A 19,051-nucleotide genomic window follows, 5' to 3' on the forward strand; every position below is an offset into this window, starting at 1 on the left:
AGTCGTTGCCTAATTAACACCACTCAAGCAATTAATGCCTGATTACTATAATTATGTTGTTAAACACAATTTAAAAATCTGATTCTAATCCCTTCTCATTCTACTGTTATTAAGAATAAATTAAAAAATCTTCTTGTACATGTACAGCCTTATATTCCAAATTGTGCCTTTCTAAAGTTCACAAACCTAAACTAACTTTTATATCTAATATTGATTCCCTAAGCTGAAAGCTTTCTCAATAACTCCTTATTTTTATCTCTGACTTCTAAAAAGATCTATATTGTTAAAAATTCTCATGTTCTTTTTTTTCACTAGTGTTCTTATTTCCAGAGCGATTGGTTGTGATTGGTAAATGATGACAGGAATTTCACTACTCTTTTTCGTTTCTCATGGTAGAAAAGATTTGTTTATGAAAAGATTGTCGTTTGTCTTAGTAGCCAGTTTTACTGATCTTCAAGTATTGACAACTTTGTTGACCCAACATTCAATTTACTTTTGACGTGTAAATTAATTTTCCTATGCTTTTTTATGTTGTAGTAACTAAACGCCTGATAACTTTTCAACTTCTGTTTATTGTAAACTATTCCTCTCCATTCTAATATTTCTTCTAATCACCCCAATTGCCTAAAAATTAAGCTTCCTCAACTCGCTTGCTGCTAGCCACGGATTTAACCCTACAGTAGTTAATTCAAATCTTGATAAACTTACTAAATCCAACAGTCTATATCATACTGTGAGCTTAATACTATGCTTTTTTTCTCTTCAGTTTGCTACAAAATTACTATTTACCCACTCCGTTTTAATTTTAATGTCGTTTTCAGGCCTGTTAATTAAATAAATTTTAGTCTCTTAAAAATCTTATCAGCATTGATAATCACTATTGCATTACCAATACCTCGCCAATGTAACCTCTACATGGGATAGACCAGCCATGCATTAAAATCGAGATTAAGGGATCCCTAGCCTAGTAAAAAACTCGTTAAATAATTAATTGCCACTCATCGTCGGAACTTGGTTATAAACTTAACTTCGATAACTCCAAAATTCTTTCTACCTCTGGCCTATTAGCCCATCTTGATGGTCTGTAATCTTGTTTCCAAGTGTCGGTTCTCTAGTTAACAACATGAGTTCCTCAAACCCTGCATACCGCTTGGAAATGCAACCTGCCCTGATTTGCTTGTGTGTGTGTTTTTTTTCCTTTCAAATCTGTATTTTTTCCTTCATTCACTTATGTTGAGTTTTGAGAATAGGCGTCTTGGTTTCAAGCTCTCGAAACATTTTATATTTCTCTACCTTAATAATTTTTGAAGCTAATGTAGTTAATTCCATATTATTCCACTCTAGAGTTTTGAGATTATTCCTTTTATAGCCATGATATATTAAGCAAATAGCTCTTTCTCAGAAGTCAGATACAAAAGCATACTTTTTTGTATGACAATAACCTTTATTAGTTTAATTATTTTTCTTTACTCGGTTTGGAAACTAAACTCTCAACATCTGAGTGAAGCCGCAATTTGAAAAGAATGAAAGCGGTCAAAACTCCAGACTTCTTAACATCTCTTGTTACATACTGCCTTTTACGCCATAGGTTTGTAATTCATAGCACGAATGAAAATGTTGTTTGCGTGTAATTTTAAAACACTTTCTCCCAACTCAGTGGCGTAACGCAAGGGAGGGGTTTAGGGGTTTGAACACCCCCCTTGAGCTCAGACAAAATGGCAAAAATAAACATTTTAGTAGAAATTATGCGGGTATTATTTTTTAAGACTATACATTTTTATTTGCCTTATGCCTACCTTTTTATCTCACGGTATTTCTCAGAATACTGAAAAAAACATTTACTATAATAGGGTTGTACTTTTGAAACCAAATTCACGTGATACTGTAATGGACTGGTTCCTTTCTATTCTGCCAGTCTCGATAGTTTTCGAGACTGGCTGTCATTCGCGAGGTCTTTACGCGATGATTCTGGAATCTTAGGGGGAACGGAGTACATTGTAAGTTTTTCTGTTGTACAGAAATGTGATACTTCCGTTGAAAAAAACGTTTCTAGCATAACGAAATCTGATGAATGTGAAAGTGGCCCTCAAAGTGTTACTTCCCACCCATATGACATTGGACTTTTTTCAGAAGATATTACATGCGAGAAGATATTACATTATGTCCTTAAACTTAAAAAAATCAAATCAAAATTTAACTAAACAATGTTGTCTAAATAAAAAGTCAAAACTCTCTAGCTGTCTAAATTAGGGAAATAATAGTGCTTTATTACATACTCGAATTTCTTTTAGTAGCTTCAGAAAATTATGAACACCCCCCTTGAAAAAATTCTGCGTACGCCACTGTCCCAACGATATTATTAAAATTGTTTTCATACATTCAAAAAATATGTTTATTATTTCATACTTTTTATTTTTGTTATTTGAAAAAAAATTATTGTGAAACATACCATTCCGACGCATTATTTATAGTAGTTTAATAAAAATTTCAGAAAGCTTTTTGAGTTATAAACCTCCTGTCATGGGGCTTGGTTGGACAAAAACAGCTTAAAAAAAAAAAAAAAAAAAACATTAAAAATATTTACGTATAATTCAAAATAAAGAGCAAAGTTTAAAATTTAATAAATAAAATAATAGAATTAAACTTTTTCGACAATGTATAAAACTTTATGTTGTAGTAACTAAACGCCAACAGAACACTAGATCTCTTTTATCTATTTCCCTTAGAAAATATGATGCAGAGTTGCTTTCCCAACCATTAACATCAAATGAAAACAAATCATATAATCAATCATAACATCAGACATCAAATCATTCACACAACAGCAAATTATCTTATGTAACTCAAAATGCGCCTACATCAGTTAAGTGTATATGAATTTCTTCAACAAATGATTTACGTTTGATATGTGTTTCAACTCGAAATTACTTTTTATTATGAGTGAATTTTAATGATTCTTAAGAATATAGCATTTAGTTTTTATGCTGTTAATATTTTCCAATTTATTTATTGGTTTTTTACTAAAACATTAAGGTTTTTTTTTGTTTCGTTTCGTTTCCTTTCATTTCCCATCTTTTTTATTAAAACTTTTACAGCACGTTTCGAGACATAAAAGAAATTTGTTTTCATTTTGTGCTTGCACATTTTGTTTTGAATACAAGCAGCAAATAAATATGCAATGTCACTTTCTCTGAAGTAGGTTGAATAATTTATATCTATTCTGATAAAAAACATATTCCGTTGTTACGAAAAGCAAGAGTTTCCCTTTCTACTTCTGAAGATTTTCTTGGCAATCTTGACGTAAGACACTTGCAGGTATGTATTTTTTTTTTTTTTTTTAGCTTTTATAAATATCTATTTCTTACAGTTGAATTCCATGCCAATTGAAACTAGCAGTGAATTTTTAAAGTTTAAGCAATATCCTTGTAATTGGTATCATTTCAAAGGAAATTTGTGGTAATTTATGAATTCAAAAGTTATTTTTTTGAGTTACGCATGATTATAGTAAAATTTATCATAAATAGAGAGCATTCATGGTTTTGACTTATTCTACCAAAAAACTGTCTATTTTAAAGAAAAATAAGTTATTAAAAATATTACGATTTTACAAATAGTTAGATTTATATTGAAAAATAAATTGTTCCCAAGTTTAATTATGCAGTGATTACCTTCCAAAAAAAATTTTTTTTTCTTATTTTTTAAGTCAAAAATTATCTCAAATATATATTGTCCCCTCTGTTACAATTATTCTTTTAAGTTTATTTTATTCATTACACAAAAAACTTTTTTAATTAATACTTGGTTTTTACAATCATGCTATATTATATTTTTAAAATAAATTAAAAATTTTAAAGTTTCTCATATAACAGAGGGGGTGTAACAGAGAGGACAAAACTAAATGTCCCCTCAGTTACACAAACTTGATAGGTGGAACTCTAGGAATTTAAGCAAGTGGTTATGAATCTTGATGCAACTAGTTTAAACCAGTTCCTCCACTGTTAGAGCCCACTTTTTATACAAAGCTGTGCCATTTTTATTTGATAGTGTGTTTAGTTTACAGTTAAAAGTTTTTTAAGTGAGTAATCAATATAGGGGAAAGCAGCAGCAGCAAGAATGAAAGAATATCGAAGTAGAATTTTCCAAAAAAAAAAAAAAAAAAAGGAGATATTTGTAAGAAGAAAGATAAAGAATATAAAATGAAAATTTATGATAACAGAAGTATTTTGAAAAAAAAAAAACTTAATTTAAAACCTAATAGATAAATTGAGAAAAGAAAGAAGGCAAAGGAAAAATAAAAAGGCACTGATACAAGCAGTAGAAATTCAGGAAGGATATTCTCTTTATAATATTCCTTAGATATTGGGGAAAGCAATTAAAAAAGCAAACCGTGCATTACTTTGTATCTCTAAGAAAACGTTGTATTGTTCTACGCATACTTTGTAACCTTACTACCAAAACAAAAGAAATAGCCTAGGAACAAAGTTTGTGATGAAACAAAAACAAAAAAAACTTGTAATAAATTTCTACTCATCTGATAAACTTTCTTACCAGATTTTTGGTAGAGCTGAGTGCATGATTGTCAAAGAAAATGGACAGAAAGTCCACAAAGCCGAATATGCACCTTGATGGAAGCATATCAAATATCAAAGTAGATGCTTCCAAACAAAAAATTGGCAAATCTAAGTTTGCTGCACCTATCCATATTTTATGTGTAGGTAAAACACCATATAAAATGTGTATGAGCTATTCACGAAAATGTGAATTTTCTATTAAAATCAGTTGTTTGCCTAATAATTACGAAGAATTACTAAATATAGCGACAATTGCTCAATTGTTTTTTTTTTTAATTTTATAACCGTCTTTGAACGGCTAACCCAAATTTGAGTTTACGGCTACCAATGTTCAACTCCGAAGCCTTGTAATTTTAAACCTAATCCAAAAGACAAGGGAACTCCTCGATCAGTACCACCAGAGGTATTGATTTGTTTGGAGAACTTGGAGGACTTTGTGACCCGGCATATTTAATGTGCACCAATCACCATTAAAGACACTGGGATTCTTTTGATGTTGCCATAGATAGTTTTGCAAGTGTAAAAAGTTCGAGGAAAAAATTGGGTAGTTGATTTTATTGCCCAAATAACTGAAATTGAGAAAGAAACAAACAATGCAATTTTTTAAACAGGGTCTGGTAAAATAAAAACTTTAAAATATAACTACAAAGATATAGCACGAGTTTCAATTATGGCAGTGTTGCCAACTCCAACTTTAAATAACCGAAGAGACACTTTTAACAGTGATATTTCCTTTTAACTTCTTGTCAAATTAGTAAGATCACACTGTTACATTCCATGTCCTCTCTGTTACGATGCATTATTTGAACTTAAAATAAAAGAAAGTTGGAATTTTAAAAGTTTTATAATTTATTTTTCCTTGAAATGTGATAATTAAAAAAAAAAATTACAGATCATCTTTAGGATGGTCCAAATCACAGAATTTAGCATAAATAGCAGTGCATGTCAAAAGTGAGGGATTTTATTTGTCCTCTCTGTTACAAGTACTTTTAATTAACTTGCAATTTAATTATGAGGCTATTTTAATATTTTATGCCATCTAATTAAACATTGCACCCTAAAGTAGCATATTCTAGTAGAATTTTTATTTTTAAAAATATGTAATATATTCTTTAGAATAAAATAAGTGTGATTTCTCCTCTGTTACGCTTGGAATTCAACTACATATTTAATTTAGCGGTGCTTCGAAAATTGACAAGTTAGGTCATTCGTTTTCAAGAAAACTCAAATGTGATAGAATAAAGATATTCATTGCACATTATAAAAAATTGTACAGCTGGAATTATTATAATTTTTACTTTGTGTTGTTTCCTAAATAAATAGTTATATTTCAGTTAATATTAAAGTAAGTTAATATATAATTAAATATCCTTGTGAGTTGTTTTACCTATAACATCAACTTGTTTGGAAAAGTGTGTAAAAATGTTGTCTTTTCGTTAAATTTGGATTAAAACTCAAAAATTTTTAAAATTATTGCTGTTATTTTTTAAAAAAAAAAGTTTATTGAATAAACGTTTTAACTACATTACCTTAGCATTTTTTTGCGAACCTCTAATTTATAAATCTATATTTATTCATCTACACGTTTTATCATAAATGCTGGAATAAATAGGTATTATAGACATAATGTAAAGGAGTGTGATAATGAATTCTTTTAGAAAAATTTAGCAAAATATATATTTCATTTACTTTTTTGTAAAAACATGTATTTTTTTTGTAAGTAATTTTACGCAATAAAATTTTTATAAAACGTATCAGAGCTTGTACTATATGCTGATAAGAACTTAAGAAAAAAAAACATAAAAAGTGTAAAGGTGAAACAAAAAAAAGAAAAAAGGAAACATAAAACAGTGAAATTAAAATAAAATAAAAAGTATGCACTTTAACGATTGCACATTTATATTTACTCGAATAAAAAATAAAATCGCTATCCAAACGTAGCAAATTACTGACGGTGAAAAATGCAGAGATGAAAATACCCAAATCAGTTTGATTTCCTGTGTAAACTTAGGTACGTTGTGGTGATTTGGCCAATTCCGATACAGAATTTTTGAAGTGGAAACATTGCAAAATTACTGAATTTTGTAAACTGCAGTAATTTTGTAGTAGTACCAGCTTCAAAATTTTTACTGTTAATATACAAAATATCCGTATTTAGTGGTGCCACCTATCGTGAGCCATGGAAAATACTATAGTTTTTGTTAAGAAAAAATACTTTTTGTAGAAAAAGTTTTTGATAAAAAATATTTTTAACTTGTCTATTGATCAGATGATTTTTTTTCCTACAAAATTATTTGTTTACTTTATAAAGCTTTATTTTCAAGCAATAAAAGAGGTAAATTGTTTTAAATTATCTAAATTTATTTAAGACAATTTTCTGAAACAGAGTGAAATTAATAAATTTTTGAAGGAGAGGTTTGAAGCTAAAAAATCTGGATTAAATATCCATTTTCAAATTCAATTTTGTAAACTCTTTTGATATAAATTTGTTTAAAATCCAAACTAAATATTTGTTTTGATCGACAACATAAGCATAACTTTTGTTCTACAGTAATCCTAGCTTAGTATGAATTCGAATAAAAAAATTAACTAATTGATGTTAACTACTTATCTTTACTTCAATATTGTTTTTACCATAAACCTTGTGCAAAAGCAGTTTTCTTTAGCCAAAAATAAATAAATAATAAAAATTAATAAAAATAAAATTGGTAATAAAATTACTAAAATACAGAAATACTTAAATACCTAATTTTAGCCATATTTTAAACTAATTAAATTGTGTCAAAATCTTACTTAAACGTTTTTTACACATCTGAATTATAAATAAATCAAGTATGTATTTTATGAGTTTTAACTTTTATGAATATAGACAGTGTACGTTATTTCTGTTATCAATATATATATGTTTAAAATTTTTTTGACAGTTAAGATTGCACTAAAGCAAATCAGCAGTTGACTCTAGAAAAACTACAAAATTACTTCAGTTCTGTAGAAAAACTGCAGTTTATTTTTAGATGGGAATTGAACAGTTTTATCTCTTTCCGTTTTATGGTTGATTTTTCGAATCATTGGCCCTTTTTTGAACACCCGTATTCGCAGCGGTTTGTCATATTGACATCTAAACCAGAATTACCCCGCATAATAATTGCAGAAAATTCGAAAAGAAAAGAAGAAAAAAGATATAGTTTTAAAACTTCGATGATTCGGCCAATTCGCTACAGAATTTTTGAGGTCGAAGAACTGCTAATTTACTGCAGTTTGTAAACTGCAGTAATTTTGTAGTATAACAAACCTCAAATATTTTATAGTAATTATGCAGTTATATTAACCTCAAAAATTCTGCAATAAATATTGCAGTTGTATTGATCTCAAAAATTCTGTTGTGGAATCGGCCATATAACCACAGTCTTTAAACTGTATTTTTCTGCAGTTATAATTTAAAGTGAATAAATTTTATGCATTACTAAATAAAGGATTAATTTGCTAATTAAGATTAAATTAATAAGAAATTATAAATTACTTGTGAGTAAAGCGTTTTTATTAAAGTGCCAAAAAGAAAATCAGAAATTTGATAAAATATTAACTTTTCTTGAAAGTTCATGTAAGCCTTTGCATGCAGTAATAATTCAAAAATAATATATGTCTTAACTACTTGACATATAAATATCACTCTAAAATATGCGTTTTAACTACTTATATAACTGATAATGGTGTAAGTAGAAGCATAAATAAAAGCAGAATAAAACACTTACTAAAATATGGCGTTATTCTTTCTATTATTATTTATTTAATTTAAAAAGGTTTATTTTTTTAAGCAATAAAAAAGATATTTTGATTTAAATGATTGAAATTCATCTAAGATAAATTTTAAAAACAGACTGAAGTTTATAAATTTATGAAGAAGAGGTTTGTCATTTGAAGCTAAAGCTAAAAAATTTGGGGTTAAATATCCATTTTCGAATTCAAATATGTAAGTTCTTTTTATGAAGTTGTTTGAAACCCAAACTAACAAATATTATTTATTTTGATTCTATGAAATAATTCTAATTTTGGTTTTTAAAGAATTTAGCTTTGAAAAACTTTTGGTTTAGTAGAAATTCGAATTTAAAAAAATCACATATTTTACTTTATTTTATCACATATTTTATTATAAAATCATTTTCATTATAACTTTGTGTAATATCTTTACAGCTTTGGTACTAATCATTTATAAATGGAGAGAAGCCCAGTGGATAGTTATTATAGTTGGATAGTTGCAGTGGCTGGTTCTGTAATATTTTTGTTAGTGTCATGTCCTGTTAGATTGGGTGCTCAACTTTTTGTATCAATGTTACATCAATACCATACTACGAGAGAAGCCGCAGCTTTTCCATTTGCTTTAGCATCCCTTATGAGAAGTGTATCAGGTGATTACTGAATTAAGTAATAAGTGCTAAAGTTGTAAAAATAGCAAGTACCAAAAGAGAAAATGGTAAAAAACCTTGAATATTTGATAAGCTTATTTTTCACAAAACTAAAAAATGGGATCAAAGCCATAAGCGATCGCAACGCTCGATACACCATCTGGGGAGAAGACCGGTTCCATGCCTTTGGCCCTTCTACCTTCCCTCTCCTCCCCTTTTCAGTTGTATAGGAATGTACTACGATATTTTTTCCTTCTCTCAATATTTTTCATTTTGATTTAATAAAAATATTTTTTAAAGTTTCCATGATGCTTTCTTTTAGAACTATGTTTAATGTTTTTCTGTTCCACATAGTTTCCCAACTTAAAAGATTTTAATCTACGTATATGAAAATCAAGACAGAAACTAGTGTACTTCCTTCGTCTATGACTCTCCACCTCTAATGGTGGAAGCATGAGTAGGTAGAGAGTTCTGCTCTGCGCCACCTGTAGCCCATTTCGATCGGCAATTTTATTTTTAGCATTTGCTTTTGAAAAAATACGAAATTCGTATCAATGGAAATACATAGTTATTCTAATCAATTGATCTAGTTTCACAGGACTGTTTATTTACAGGAATACGGTATGCAAAAAACATGACCTCTTTAAAGCATACCTAAAATGCATCTGCATAGCAACTAACTTCACATGTGTATGTCGATTAGTGGACACAGAGTAGTACTATGCAGTACAATGCCCGCTTTCCACCCCTACCACTTTAAACAACTAAAGCTAGAATTTATCATAGCCGGAAAGAGATCCATTTTCAAGAAATTTAAGTTAAAACAGAAGGTAATCGAACTCCTTATTTTTCCAGAAGATCATGAGGATATCCTGAAGTGATTAAAATAAAAAGAAGACAAAATTATGCAATGGTCTGCCGCAATGGCAACTAAATTTGACCAATTAGCCCAGGAAACTTTCTCACCATAATACTCCAACTAACGAAATCTATATGTTTTTTGCTGCCTTGTCTTCCAACCTTAACCATTAACCGATAAATGCCTCATTTGGGGCATAGACGCCGGGTTAGGTGTTGATGTGTGTGTGTGTGTGTGTGCTACATTTATCAAGTTTCCGGTACACAGACTACAAATATACAATGTGTGCACGCTTCGTCATCGGCACACTTTCCAAAGCGAATCCACTTCCGTCCATATGTTTTATAGCATGTTTCTATCAATGACTTCATATCATATGTGATTTATTCCTGTTGTGTTGTTAACATTGGAATACAAAAACTTTGTACTTAACAATTTAGCATTGGGGGTGCACAATAATCCTTTACAAGTTATGTTCAAGTTTATTGAAGCACGTATTGTACATTTGCACAGTATGTCTCAAATATATCACTTCCCAGAAAAGCAAATAAATAAAGGAAAAAAGGAATGCTTATTGAACCCAAATTACAAGAAATGTTGAATTCTTGTAATCTGTCAATTGACAAAATAAGCACGCTTAACATGGTTATCGAAAATATGAATCAACGTTTGTGGGAAGCATATTTGATCTTATTTTTCAATTTTTAATTTTAATTCGGGGTTAAGTGTTAAGCAATCTGCGTAGCCATCTTTTCTTTAAAAATATCTCTGTATAAAATAGTCTGGAGGTAAAAAGTCTGGACTCCATTGGAAATCAGGCCGACTCAGGTGTATGGACACAGACTCTATTCTAGCGAACTCATCAGCATCTATATGAGCACATAAATATTGCACAAGCAATTATTCTCCCATCGATAGTGCTATTTCCCTGTTTATCAGAGGTCGCGCTTAATTTGGGACATACTGTAGTATGAGCCTGAAACTTGATGAGCGCATGTAACTCCCCATATATTATTCGTCTTTTTGCGCCGTATACTTATAAATAAAAAGTCCTTTGAGACTGGTTGAATAATTTAGGATAACGCTGCATGAATATTAAAAATACAAAATTTCCATTTGATTCAAATGGCGTGATGTAAAATCTTGGTAGTTTTGGTTTAATCTGAAGAGGAGAATAACAGAAGAAACATCCATTTCATGTACAACAACCTTTTTTTTAATCACAAGGATACTTTTCTCCAGGCTGAAAAATATGAAATATAACATTATGCATTAATGGTTAAATATAACCAAGGTGTTTGCCTTTGTTTAAAACTTACATTCTTGACTGCTTTTCATTCTTTATAGGTAAGTAAACGCGTCCTTGAACAGATGTTGAATTTTTTATTTGTTTAGACATTGTCCTACACCTTAGTTAAATATTTATCACTGCTAGCACGCCAAAATCAAAAGTGTTTTGCCGCTTACTACTTTTGGATATTTATTTTTGATATTCGACCGTGCTTTGTCACAAATGAAACTAACAATGCTGCTGTTATTATGTTGAATCATACAGCGCACTTTTACATTTACATAATTTTTTTTCTTAAATTAATAATAAGAACGGCAAGATGATTTATTATATTAAAAAAATAATTGTGGTCAAAATTATAAACAAATATTATTTGCATAGATGAAGCAAATAAGGTTTTCATTTCGAGAAAGTGAAAAATAATACAGAAACTGCTCTCTATATGCATCACTATGCATTTTGGAATTATGTTGGCAGTAAACTAATCATGATTTTAACAAAATGCTATGAATTTTTAAATTATTTTGGGGCATATTTTTCACATGAATGATAGTGTACGTCATTAGCAAGTATATTGAAAAATGCAAGAAATGTGTCAAATGAGTTTAATGTAAAATGTTGTCGCTTTCATTTTAATGGAATTGGCGATTAGTATGTACCAAATTTTTAAAAAACCTATTGAATCCAAGTATTTAAGAATAATATTGATGTTCAAAAAAGTCTACGAGACATCTAATATCCCCGTTTTTTTCACTATTAAAATTTAGACTTTAGGTTTTAGTTTTCTACTTAGGTCTCAAACTTTATTATTTTCAGTAAGAGATTGAGATCTCTTGAAATTTCGACATAGACGAGGTTTTTTGAATTAATACCAATCAAGTTGAGTATAGTGGACTTAAAAGAACAGATCATCTTCTTTTATGTGTTAGGTTTTAAATTGAAGAATTTCTTGTAAAAATATAATACTCTGTTGGGAGATTTCAAGGTGGAGGCATAATCAGAAATAATAATTTTACTAAGACTCTTTTATGGATATAAAAAACATTATTTATAGGTATTTATTATTACTTTTGGTACTAAGATATTGCAAGCAAAAATATACATTTGTAATATATTTTTTGAGATATATATTGATTTCCCGTTACACGTTTGAGACAAAATCTCAATGTTCTGTTGAGGCAAAATCTCAATGTTCTGTTGAGACAATATCTCTATCTGGAATCACCAGTGATTTTATGCTCCGTAGTTTCGGTTATGTGTTTGCGTTTTTTTTGCTTCAGTCTTCAGATAAATAAAATGTACTCTCTGCTAATCAATTATCATGTGACCTTAATTCTGTTGTGGAAGATTATTATATCAATTAATGAAGCTAATTGGTGGATTCTTAATTCGTCATATTAAAGAATTTATTAGTTAAGGAATTTAGTTTCGACACCCACTTGAAAACTTGTTTAGTTTAAGCTTTCTTTATAATATACGCTCTATCTTTAAAAAGACTCAAGTTTTCAACTTATGCTATGAAGAGAAAAAAAATAAAGCATTTTTTTTGATATTTTTGTTCATAACACAGGATTTATCAATTTTATCGTTTTTGTTTTGATCGAATTTCAGGTCCTTTTGCTGGGTTCTTCAGTGGAATACTTGGATTACAAGGAGTGACTTTGTGTGGCTGTTTGTTTTCTACGATAGGAATTGGAGCATGTTTCTTTGCAGAAAACATTCAAACTATTGACGTATTTTTGGGAGTAATCGCAGGTATTTTTCTATTTTATAAATGAAGATCTTACCGAGATGTTACATAGTACAGTTTTTCCTCCAGTAAAACAACGAACCTTCTTTATAAATTAATCACTACTAAACTGCTTAAATAGAATTATTGTATCAATTTAGGCCCCTTAAAAATCGAGAAAATGCTAGCCTAGAAATTCAACTGCTTATTAATTGAAATCTTCTTCCTTGTTATTCTAAAGTTTGTTAGATCCCTCTATTTCTCATCATTTCCAATTTCCATAGCAGCCAAAATTACAAAATATAAATGCTTTGAAAATAACTTTGAAACAGCCAAAATTTCAAAATAAAGTTCAATAAAGTTTCATACGATGGAGATAAAAATTGCAGTAGCAATTTTTATCTATGTTAATATCATTGGAATATAAATTGTGCATTTGCAATATCATTGTGCACGAGCAAATAAAATTAAGCTACATTTTTTTAAATAAACATGTACTTATGACACAAGTCATGTATAAAGTCTTTACTCACTACGCAAACACTAGTTAGTATGAAGTTACACCAGTTTTAAAATGAAAAATTCCTTTTCCTATAATTGATTGCTTTTGCTCACTTCGATTTCTTATTAAGGCAATTTCTTAACTAAAATTTTTGAGGAAAACTTGGTAGATCTAGGTACCTGTGTTCTAAGTTACACTAAATCAGGAATTATAATATCAAGGAACAACTTGATAGATCTTGTGATGCCACAATTGGCATAACATATTTATTTCCTATCCTTTTAAATATCTTTGATTACTTAAGCTAATTTTTATTAATAGAATTACATTTAAAAATAAATCAAAGACTTAATCTTTTTAGACGAATATAAAATATTTATTCTTCTCTTATAGATATCAATGTAACGGATGCTTTTTATTTCATTACTAATGCAGACTTATTAATTCAATGTCGCCTCTAATCGAAAACAAAAGTCTATTAATAACTTTCTATTCTAAATTTTTAACCGAAAATATGTTTCAGTTGCATGGTTGTAATGATTCTCATAAATTTGTTGGCGACTCGTGATCGCCAAGGTATTCTTTTGAACCCAATATTATATGCTGGTTGGCTTTGTTTTGGCTATGCTATATTTTGATAATTCGCCAATTTTGGATCTCCTACCCATGCTTCTGTGTCCGTTGGGAACAAATTACACGTACTTTTTAATTTGGCTTTTGATTAGGCAGGTTGTGGGGGATTTATCTCCCATGGCCTGTCCTTAAAAATATTATTATGCAAAATTGATTCAACTGAAATTCGTATGGATAATATGTATATTCGGTATCTCGAGCTCTACAAATATAAAATAAAAGCTTTTTATTAATTCTGATCCAGTTCAAGTATTATTTTCATCACCCTTCTGTTTTCATTACTATTTTCAACTGGCCCACTATACCAATACGAACTCCACCCACACCTTAATATTCCACCATCATCACCAATATAAATGGCACCCTGAATCCTCCTTCTCCGTAGATCTAGACACCAGTGTCCTTATTTTTATTAAAACTGGAAATTGTAATGGAGAGACGTGTCCTAAAAATCACTTTAATTGAGTTCACATAGCTTAAAAGAGTTCTAATAATAGTAAAATAATAAAAATGTTTTCTTTTAGGAATTGGCTTTGGTTGGTCAACAGCTTTGATTCCGGAAATACTCAATCAACATTTCGAAAAGCACAGAACTAAAGCATATGGCGTGTTTATGGCAGGAAGTGGTCTGGGTGCTTTCATTGGACCTCCTGTATTGGAAGTGATCATAAAAAAGTACAGCATGTCTGGTACATACCTTATAATGAGTGGAATCGTTTTCAACAGTGTGGCAGCTGCATTACTTTTAAGGAAACCAGAGTTTCGAAAAAATAAAATTGCTAATTCTCAGGAGGAAAACAAAACCGAGGCTGTTATTACTACAATCTGTCTAAATAATTTAAATTGTGATGGAGCATTTTTAACAAAAGATGAACCTAATGGAGACAGTTCAACTCTTGAAATACCAGATGAACATAATAGTCAAACTAAAATGGCGTCTCATAAAATTGATGCGCCTTGCAATGAAAACAAAGACGCACAAAATAACACCGAGTTAACTTTTGAAAAATATTCCGACTCCTCTGGGTCAATTACGTCATTCTCTAAATCGACAATTTCAAATACCGCCAGTATATCGAGGTGTGAAAATGACCAGCTACAAAAATCATCAGTAGTACTTAATGCTCGTGATTTAAATGAGCAGTTTGCTCAACCAAGTACCAGGCAAAATAATGAAATGACCGATAAAACAATTGTAAAAAAAACTGCTAAATCTTATCTGAGTTCGATTGATGTGATCTGGCACCCAATTTTTTTATGCGTGACTATTATCAATAGCTCGAATGCTTATGTGAATTATGTGTTTTGGACTGTTTTGATTGATATCGTTAGAGATAAAGGAATAAAAGGCTATTTGGAAATATATTTTGCGATGGGTATGAATTTGTTCGATGTGTTCGGTCGCTTCTTTTTGGGCTCATTAATTGATTGTGGTTTCCTGTCTGTTACAAGCCTTTGTGCATGTTGTTTTTTCGTAATGTGTTTGTCTTGTCTTCTGATTCCATGGATCTCAAGCTTCAGTTTAATGATGATTGTGTTCTGCATGCTAGGCTTAGTGTTTGGGGCAAACACTGCCACAGTGCCAATGATAGTGACAGAATTCATTGAAAAAGAAAAGAGGACTATGGCTATGGCATCAAGACTAATCATATATATACCCATGAGTTTTACAATATCTCCTTTAATAGGTAAATTTTTATGTATCTTGCAATTCGGTAAACACGAGAACTACTTAGATAACAGACTCGGGTGCAGTTAGATACAGTAGTTATGAAGATTAGTTACTTCAAATAAGGGTTTGTGATTAACTGCTTCTCATTTAAATAAATTAAAAAAATGTAATTAAATAATTAAAATTTAATTAAATAACCTTTTTTTTTCTTGTTCTGTTTTGCATATGTTTTCTCTCTTGTCTTCTGTGGTTTTCCTAGTCTTTATTTCTTACCTTTATTTCTTCATTTTTCGCTTGGCAACTTAGTGTTTTTTTTTTCTTCAAATTATTTTTCTTTTGTTACATTCACATCTGTCAAATATTTTTAAGGCACTTGAAGCATGTCGACTGTCATTTCAATTTTGTATATTTTTTGAAGCTCATGAAATTTGAAGTTTTTTACAGGTTTTCGACTTGTTTTAAGTTGGGATAAGTTTTTTTTAAATCCCCCCCCCGGCCATCAAATATGATTTTACTCTGATTTCTGCAGCAGCAGACAACAAAAGACTTTCTGTTGGGGTAGTTCTCGTGTTAGCTGGACTGTACTTATTGTCGAATAATGTTTGTTTGTGCTATTTAAATTCGTTCTTAATCTATTTTATTACATAAGAAATTTGCAACATCTATTTAGAAACATGCATAAAGTCTCAATACTTAAACTTGATACAATGTACTAAAGCAAATTTCAAAAACAATTAATTTAATGTCGTTATGACATCAAAACCGGCATTACTATAGTTTCAAGGTGGTTTTTAACCAGTGAACTAGGTACGGAATTTTAATATTAACTAAGATATTAGATTAATACTGTTAAAGTTAGTCCATTTGTGATGGCGCATTTTGTAAGAAAGTTTCTTTTCTTGTGAAAAAATTAATATCAATAGTTCTAAGTATTTTTACTATTTCTCAAATTATAGCTTTTGGACAGTGTGGGAAATGGTTTGACATTTGAACTGTAAATCCTTCGAGTTATGACAGAACCTGTTGATTGTAGTGGGCCCAAAGTTAATTCAAAAAATTTCTAATTTATTCATTTATAATTTTTTTTAATTTTTTAAAAATTATAAGTGATGTTGATTTAATTTCCGACACTATCCTAACATAAAACTTTCTTTATGTAGGTTATTTCAGAGGCCAACTAGGTTCTTACGATGGATATCTATATATGATGTCATTACTATGTTTGATCTGTTGCATTGGAGTTTCCTTACTACCACGATTTGTAGATGCCAAATACAGAAACAATAAAGATGGACGTTAAAGTAAAATTGGACTGTTTGCGGTTTCAAACAAATTGAATCAAAATAGAGAATTAACTCGTCGCAAAGACATCAAATATCATTTTCGAGGTAATAATGAAAGAAATAATCTCAAACTGTTTCAGTACTGTTCGGTGGCATAATAGCAGAATATGACACAGTAGAATCTGGAAGTAAAAACTGATGCTGATATATTATCAATCAAATTTTCACCGTCTTAAGTAGTATATGGTCATCGAAAAAGTATTAATCATTAGTTCTATTTATAGGTTAAATATTAGATCTAACATAAAGACAGATTATATGAGTCTTGAATTACAGAAAAATTTAGACACGCTGGGTGCTAACCAATACAGTGTTGTGAAAGGACCTGGTTTAATGTAAATGCGCCGTTACCGAACATTTCTCTGCACAGCAATCAGACCAGAGACGTTTCAAAAATGTACGTTCAGAAAAATGTGACAATGCTGAAAAACGCCAGTTCTTCTTTGAAAGAGGGAGTTTTTTAGTGTATTTTCTAAAAGAGGATGCAACGCTGAATCGGATATGAACTGCGAAGTAAAAAGGCTTAAAATATATTACTTTAATATACACTGTTGGAAATTTCTCGAGATGGCTAAACCGTCAATCTCATGACCGACAGAACAGTGTTTAGAGTCCCAGTGTTGATACTACTATATTTCCTCCATTCCTTTTAACGCATGAAACGTTTCTAGTGCCCCGCATTCCCCAATTTGTCACTCTGGTCTGTTAAAGTACGATACTCTCATTCATGCATAGATGGCAGCACTATAAGGTTGCTGAACTATCTCCAAGTCCAGTTAAATGTCTTTTTTCGGGTTTTAAAACCATGCTAGTTGTAAATGGTTTGAGAACTATATAGTTTTGTGTTCATGGTTTCCCGGTTGCAAAACCATGAAGGTAAAAAATATTCTCTACCGTAAACTTTACGGTTAATTGGATGGGCAGACTGCTGCCAGTTATTTTACCATAATTTTCGAATGAAAATTCTAACAGTGTAGTGTTTGAGTAATTTTGGAGTACACTGTTTGCCTTAGTTAGCGCAAAAGTTGCTTTGAGTTTTGATAATGGGATTTATTTGAGAATTTTACAAAATGCGGGAACAAATATACTTGGTATTCGTTGAATATGTAAATTGACACGATCTGATGCTTTTTTACTGCAATATAAGTGATATGAAGAAAGTATTATCTGAAAAGCATCTAGAAAGTATCTGTGTACTGAAAGGATTATTTTCAATTACTAACTTAAAACTTTTTCTTCTTCTTAGAATTCCAGCTTATTCAAAAATCATTGCAATTTTAAGGAATTTTTTTCGCTTATATTTTTGTTCACCTTTTTTTTCTTCTTTAACTAGAGATTATTTATGCATTGGCGTAAAAAATACATACATATTTCTCTCGATATTTTAATTTTATACGATAGTGTTTGAGCTGATGTGAAAAAATAAGTGAATAAAATAAAAAATAATAATCTAAGAAAATGAAGAGAAAGAGTGAGAAAGATGCTGCCAGATATTTTTAAATCTATAAAGAACTCAAAGAGATAAAAACAGTTTATTAATATAAGGTTATTGCTATGTATTAGCAAAAAATAAAATTACTTCTCATTCAATGCTTTTTATTAATACATTATATTGTGTCTCATATTCTATATTTCCTAAGTTTAAATTTTTTTTAAAGATTAGTTGATTATTTTTCATAACCAGACAATCATTTATTTTGTTACGGTTAATGTATGATAAAAAATTTCTTACATGAAATTATAATAAATATGCATTTTATGAACGAAATGATCTTCTTTGTGGAAAATATTGAATTGAAAAAAAAAGAAATTGAATGAGAGGCAATCATGAAATTAGAGAGTGGGATGAGTCAGGGGTAGAGCTTACAAGTTTATTAAATAAATTAATAAATTATAAATAATTTAATTACGAAAATATAGAACTTCGGCTTCAATTTTAAATTTTTCAGTTCTAATCTAATTTTTATTCTTCAGCTCTAATTTTAAATTAATATTTGCAAAGATTGTTTTTAAAATTGTATGACTATCGCCCTAGCAAAATATATTAT

The 19,051-nt window shown here is 29.8% G+C and overlaps 1 protein-coding gene across 1 annotated transcript; it reads left to right on the forward strand.

The window, feature by feature from the left end:
- The first annotated feature begins 2,881 nt into the window (after nt 1-2,881).
- On the forward strand, nt 2,882-18,762 carry LOC107456542 (uncharacterized). The gene is made up of 5 exons (XM_016074424.3): nt 2,882-3,315; nt 8,763-8,977; nt 12,736-12,879; nt 14,513-15,676; nt 16,821-18,762. Exons 2-5 carry the CDS (start codon nt 8,785-8,787, stop codon nt 16,958-16,960), a joined length of 1,641 nt encoding a protein of 546 aa, XP_015929910.1. The 5' UTR covers nt 2,882-3,315; nt 8,763-8,784; the 3' UTR covers nt 16,961-18,762.
- The last annotated feature ends 289 nt before the right edge of the window (nt 18,763-19,051 follow it).

This window comes from Parasteatoda tepidariorum, chromosome 10, assembly GCF_982258835.1.
Source record: "Parasteatoda tepidariorum strain Cologne lab strain chromosome 10, Ptep-v5.0, whole genome shotgun sequence".
In the NCBI taxonomy this organism is placed as follows: Eukaryota; Metazoa; Arthropoda; class Arachnida; order Araneae; family Theridiidae; genus Parasteatoda; species Parasteatoda tepidariorum.